The 6,642-nt window shown below is 58.3% G+C and overlaps 1 protein-coding gene across 1 annotated transcript; it reads right to left on the bottom strand.

The window, feature by feature from the left end:
• Nucleotides 1–1,475: 1,475 nt before the first annotated feature.
• On the bottom strand, nucleotides 1,476–6,398 carry TMEM121B (transmembrane protein 121B). Its single transcript, XM_032391039.1, has one exon. The coding sequence runs from the start codon at nucleotides 6,100–6,102 to the stop codon at nucleotides 4,351–4,353; it is 1,752 nt and encodes a 583-aa protein (XP_032246930.1). The 5' UTR covers nucleotides 6,103–6,398; the 3' UTR covers nucleotides 1,476–4,350.
• Between the last annotated feature and the right edge of the window lie 244 nt (nucleotides 6,399–6,642).

The following is a 6,642-nucleotide window of genomic DNA, read 5'->3' as shown; positions in this document are numbered from 1 at the left end:
TCCCTTCCTAGGAGGAGTAGTTCCCTAGGCTGTTTACTGGATCCTTCCCTTCTGATCAGAGAGGAAGAAGATACAACAGTGACCTGAGAGGAAAGAGCAGAAAAGAATGACGCACGATTGGCTGGCCCCTGACTTTTGCTCAGTGCCGCTTCCTTGGGACTCACACAGAATAGGAAAACCAGCCCCTGCTTTTTAGCCAGACCATTCAGCTTTAATAAGGAGAAGTGGAACTCTATTAACAGCTTGGTCTGAAGGCTGCCTGTGGTCGTGCAGAGTGTGGAGACAGACCTGGGTTCAAATCTAGATTCCCTTCCTGACTCTAGTGTGGTATTCAGCAAGCTACTCTATCTTTCTGGACCTCAGGAAAATGGAGCTGAAGCCCCCTTGCAGATGACTGTGAGGAGGAAATGAGCTGCTGTGCATCAAGGGCCTGCCACAGGCGAGCACAGGATGTGTCTCCGGGCTCCTCCGGAGGGCCAGGACTGCAGGGTCAGACTCAAGCCCTCGGCAAGGCCTCAGCGCGGCCCACTCTGAATACACCGTCCGCTCACATGCCATTTCTTTATCTTTCACAGAGTGCTTTCGTTGTATGGTCCCGCCGACCACAGCGGTGGGAGCTAGCTTGCTTACCTGTCAGAAACGTGTCAATATAACGTGCTTAGTCAAACTCATCATCTTATTTTACATCTCGATTTAGGAAGAAAGGAAGACATGGTCTTATGTTTTTCTGTCATTGTTTTACATGTGAATGTTGTCCCCCATTGTGATTATCAATGTCTTGAGGAAAAGGACCGGTTTTGCATATGCCACCTCACTTAATTATTACCATAGCCTTGTGAGGTAATAGTGCTCCTGGGTGATAAGTGAGGAAGACACCCCAGGAGGGGAGGTCAGTGCCCACTGCCGCCGCTGGTAGGAGGCAGAGCAAGCCCAGGACCGGCGTTCCCATGCTCTGAGTTCGCCTCTTTTGCCGTCTGGGTCCACCCACCGTGTGGCCTTTGCAATGGCCACAAGCGCCACAGGGCAACAGCGCAGAGTGGTTTGAATGGTACCGGCTGTGTCTGTGCTACAACAAAAACGATTATTTTTGTGCAGACTCAATGTTCTGTCAGACTTCACAGTCCCCTTTGTGTTGTTTTGTTGTTGTTGTTGTTTTAAAAAAGGCGTTGTTCTCATTCATACGTAATTCATGCCTCTGGCTGGGGCATAAGTCAGAGAGGAGGGCAAAGTATTTGAATATAAATTCCTCAGTCTTTCCTTTGGGAAGTTATTCTTAGAAGGAAATGGGTGTGAAAGCCCCAAGTGTCTGGGGAAATGTCTCTCAGGCCAAGAGCCCACCTGTTGGCTCTGCCTATGGGAGGCCTGCCTAGACACCCCCCAGATCAAGGCCAAAGCCACCCCGCCTCCCTGCATAGTGCCAACCACCTAGAAGGAAATGGCCAAGTGTATCCACAATGTTAACACAAGCCTATAAAATGATGACAAATGTCACAGTGACACTTAAGAATTTAGTAAGGAAACCAGGACAGGAAAGATCTTAAAACAAACCACACAGGAAGCTTGTCACAAGTCTCAAGTTTTTTATTTTCAGAACAGAGGCTGGTTTTATTTTTAAAAAGAAAAAGGGGCGGGGGAAACGTGCTCAATGCTAGTGAGGTGCCACTTCCCTTCTCCCAGGCTCTAACTTCCAGCCAGCTCTCTTCCCCAAAAACACATGGACTCAGAACAGCCTTTAGAGGGGGGCCGATCCAACCCCCTTTTACAATCCAGAGAGTCAGAGGCTCAGATCAAGGGCATGCCTTACTGGCACACACGTTAGAGGCCAGCAGTCTGAATTCTGAACCCGGGCTACTTTCCTGTGAATCATGAGCCTCAGGCTGGCATGAGCCTCAGGAAACAGTGCACCTCCTGTTTATGAGACCCCACACAGGGAAACATCTCCAGTTTGAACCCCCCACTACAGATGCCCCTAGAAAGCAAGAAAAATGAAACTTTAGGGGTCATGTCTCATTTTGAGTGGGACAAAGAAAGAGTAAAACACTCAAGAAAAAAACACCAGAAGGAAGGGATTGACCCCTGAGCACAAAGTGCTTGCACCAGATGTTTGAAAGAGAACGTCCAGGGGTGAGTGGGGGGCCCGCAGACAGAGCCTGAGCAGGCCCAGCCTCTGCCAGGGCTGGCCCGGGTGCCGACAGTCTCTCGACGTACCTAGGGACGTGGTAGCTCATTGGAACCTATCACAGCCTCCCACCAGAAAACTCAACAGCACTCAGTGGGGGAGACCACCATCCAAACAGGAGAAAGGGGGTGGGGCAGGGGCCAGCCAGGGGCTGGCCATGGCTCAGACACAAAGTCCATTCACAGCCACTGAGATTACGTAGCAGAGAAACAGAGCGAAGCTGGAGAGAGATGGAGACCTGGGGAGCGGTCTGGGCCCAGGACTTTGAGCACACCGAATTCAAAGGGAAAGGATATGGGGGCGGGAGGAGTGCTGAGACAGAAAAAAAAGACTAGGTGCAAAATCCAACCCGCTAATATTGGACCTAGGAGGGTGAGGGGCTGGGAGCACAGATGATACATTGAGTGTAAACATGTTTCCTCCATCGTTCCCCACTGTGACAGTAGGGGAGTTTCAGAAGGACTCTGGTCAAGACATCAGCCCCTCTGTGTCTCTATCTACATGGAAGTCTTCTATCAACAAACCCCCAAGAAGTTGGGAGAGAAGGGCCTCAAGTAAAAAACTGAGGCCCAGAAAGCAAAGTGAGTGCCATCAAAGCTCGTGAGTGACAGTCAAAACTACAATCCATGACTTCTGGTCCTTTGTCCGGGGTTCATTACACCACACAAAGCATACGAAGGGGGGAAGGGCAACAAAAATTCTCACAGTTCTGCCCCCACCCCATCCTATTCTGGGGTGGAGGGAAGTGAGTATTTCCTGGCCTTGCTGCCAACTGTCCTCCTGCATTCTTACCTCCCCTAAAAACTTACCCTCAAAGATTCCAAGAGTGATGTCCCACATCCAGACTATAGGTGGGCAACCCCTGGGTGTCCCTGGTCATTAATCTCAAAAGAATGCCAGGGAGGAAGGCAGGGCAGGGGGAGGATCTGCCCAGCCTCTCCATGCAGCCTGCCTTCTCCTTAGAAATTCTCTTAACCAGAGCAGAGGACAAAGGTCATCACCACCCTTTCTGATCCACACCAGGCTTCCTAGAGGAAGGACAGATGGGGAATTGGATTTCCTGGAGCCAATGGGAGCCCCAACTTCACATCTATCCAGGAACCCCACCAAAGCTGAGCCAAGATCTGACCCAGTCAGCAACAAACCTCGGAAAGGATAAGAGTTCTGGGTGCAGTGGGAGGGAGAGCGGGAGGGCAAGCCAATGGCTGATACTCCACAGACCCTGTAATAAGACAGGCACCAAACCCCAGCTGGATCCAGTGGCCATGTTGAATGCAACTTCTGAGTATTTTCCCTTTATTTTTTGCAAGCAGCATCAGTGTATGATGCAACAAAAGTTGAAAGCACGGAGGTAGAAATGCTCACTCACCCAAGAAAGGGTGTGGTTTGGTCCTTAGAGTATGGACCCTCTCCTCCCCCAAGCTGAGAAGAGAGGAGTAGAATTGAGGAAGATCCTGGGTGAGCATCTCCCTTGGAGGAGAGCAACTGGGCAGCTCCCAGGAGCCCAGCTCTTTCTGGAAATTAATTCATGGCCACAAATTCAGGTAGGAATGAGGGTGGTCGTATGTGTGGTGGGAAGGACAGGACCTCCCCAGATCTCCTACTGATTGCAAGGGGCCACAGTGCGGACACAAGAAAACTATACTACACACACACACAAACACAGTCTTTGCATCTACCATCTGGAAAAAAATCCAATAGACACGTCAGGGGAACAGTGGATTCTGGATCAGTTTCAAGGCGTGGGACAATGACCACTAACCACAGCCTATAAGAAGCCGGCACTTCCAAGCGAGGGGGACAGCTTAAGGCCCAGCACCCCTGTCTGGGCACCCCCTTTTCACCATTCTCCCCCAAAATGGACAGGAATTAGGATGGTGGTGGGAAAAGCAAGAAGCAGAGGTATCCGGCCCCTGGAGGCTAGGTTAGAGTAGGGCATGGAGAAGGCAGACTATAGTAGTAGTAAGTGGACCTTCCTCCTTCACCATTAGTTGCTGGTCTCCCTCCAAGCAGTCTTGACCCAAGGGGTGCAGAAGGACACACTGGCCCTTAGCCCTATTAACAGTTCCGTCTTCCAAATAGAGCCTGATTAAATCTGGGTGAGAGACGGTCAAAGGACAAGGGGCTGGGGTCTCTCAACCCCAAAGCAAGCCCCTCTCCCTTATCCCTCCTCAATTCTGGGACGCCACGGCCAGGGTATTGACATAGCCATGGGCACCCCCCTCGTTCTCCGAGATGCAGTGGCCCAGCTGGGAGCCTCCCTGAGGTGGTGGTGGTGGTGGTGGTGGCGGGGCAGAGGGCGGAGGGCCGTAGCCCCCTCTCCCCCGACTGGGGGAGGCCTGACTCCCCCGGTCCCAACAGCCCTCTAGGGCTTCCAGGCCGCGGCAGCCGAGGAAGAAGAGGTTCTTGAGCATGAAGATGGAGAGCGGCTGCTGGTAGCTCACCACCAGGAGGCAGCGCAGCGCCAGCAAGGGCACGTCCACCAGGCAGCCGCCCAGCAGGCGCAGAAGGCGGCTACAGCTGCCCGGCCCTGAAGCCTGGCCCCAGGACGAAGCTGCCGCTGCGGCGTTGAGCTCATAGAGCCAGAGCACCGGCGAGGCGAGGGTGAGGAAGTAGACGGCGATGAGCAGGTAGCGCAGGTGCGCGGGTAGCGGCACGCGGCCTTCCAGCATCAGCTCCACCAAGGTGAAGCTGTCGAGCAGGTCCAGACACGTGCCCAGGAAGCAGCCCGCGGCTCGGTGCTGCTGGGGCTGCAGGAGCAGGGGTCCCGCCGAGCCAGGGGGGGCGCCCGCCTCGCTGATGGCCCGCACCAGGCTGTAGAGCAGGGGCACAGACAGCGCCATGGTGAGGCGGAAGCCCGTGGTGCCGAACGGCGCGCGCAGCTCGATGAGGTCCAGGATGGACGTGCCCAGGATAAGCACCACCTTGGGCGTGAAGGCGATGGAGTAGATGAGCCAGGCCAGATAGGCGAAGGCGAACTCGCCCGCTGCCCCGGCAGCGCCCGGGCCGCCCCCCGGGCCACCTGCGCCCCCGCGGCCGCCGCGCGCCTTGGCCCCCGCCGTAGCCCCGGCGGAGGCGGCCGAGGCGGCGGGCAGGTGTAGGGGCGGCGCGGCGTGGTGGTGGTGCTGGTGGTGGTTGTGCGCGCCGCTCGCCGCGCCGCCCCGACGGCCCCGGCTGTTCTTGGCGAAGAAAATGGCCCAGCCCACCACCACCACCAGGTCGGTGGCGATCCAGGAGCACCAGTACAGGTCGGTGACGGCGATGAGGTACAGGTCCAGCAGACCGCCCTGTGCCAGCAGCAGCACCACGGACAGCGCCTGGTAGCCCCAGCGGCACCCCGGGCTGGGGGCGCAGCCTCGGCGCCGACCCCTGCGGCCCGGACGGCCGCAGCAGCAGCAACACGAACAGCAGGAGGTGCCGCTGCCGGTCCCGGTGCCGCCCGCGCCCCCGGCCGAGCGGCCCCCGGGGCCCCCGACGGCCCCAGCCGCAGCGCCCACGCCGAAGTCCGCGGCTGTCATGCTGCAGGAGGAGGTGGGCGTGGAGGTGGAAGAGGAGGTGGCGGCCGAGGAGGAGAAGGCGGCGGGCGCGGGGTCGGCGGCTGGGGCGCCCCCCTGAGCCGGGGGTCCCGGGAGGCCGGCGGCGGCGGCTGGCACTAGCGGCTTGCTGATGCTGATGCTCTCGTCGTCGTCCTCTCTCTCGGCGCCGGTGCTGCTGCTGGGGGAGCCGCCGCCGCCCCCGCCGCGTCTGCCGCCGCCTCCCCCCCGGCTGGTGCTGGTGCTGGTGCTGCTGTCGCCCGAGCCTCTCCGGCCGCGGGAGGAACCCCCCCGGAGGAAGAGGGGCTGCAGCCGGGCAGCGGCGGGGGGCGGTGGGAAGGAGCCGGACGAGGACGAGACCGAGCGGGGGTTGCCGAGCGCTGGGTGCATTGTCCTCCGAGGAGCTCCGGGCTGCTCCCTCCCCGCCAACCCCGGGCTGGCAAGGCGGCCGAGGGGAGCCGGGGCCAGCCGCCGCCTCCTCCCCAGCGGCTGGGACTCGTACCCGGGTCGGGCAGCAGCGAGATCCGGACTGGAGCCACCGGACTGGGCGAGCCAAGCCCCGGGTGCCTGGGAAGTAGGGTAGGCGAGGAGCTGAACCCACCGCGGTGACGACGGGCGAGGCGGGGGCGGGGAGCTAGCCCAGTCGGAGAGGAAAGGGAGGCTGGCGGTGGGGAAACCAGGACTGGATTCAAGGGGGAGAGGAGGAGGAGAGACCAGAGAAGGAGAAAGCCTGGCTCGCTGGATCCGCAGGAACAAAAGGGGGGAGGGGTTGCTGAGGCGCGAGAGTTGGGGTGGGGAGCTCTGTGGGGGGGCCTAAACGATGAGAGGGGAGGAGGAGAAACGGGGAAGCGGGAGTGGGCGGGGTTGGCGCTGGGAGGACCTAACCCGAGCAGAGGATTCCTAGGGACGTCGTTCAGCGATCCCACCATT

This window comes from Phoca vitulina, unplaced genomic scaffold, assembly GCF_004348235.1.
Source record: "Phoca vitulina isolate PV1807 unplaced genomic scaffold, GSC_HSeal_1.0 scaffold59, whole genome shotgun sequence".
Taxonomy (NCBI): Eukaryota; Metazoa; Chordata; class Mammalia; order Carnivora; family Phocidae; genus Phoca; species Phoca vitulina.
Note: the sequence above shows the minus strand (reverse complement) of the source record. Positions and strands in the feature narration are given on the sequence as shown.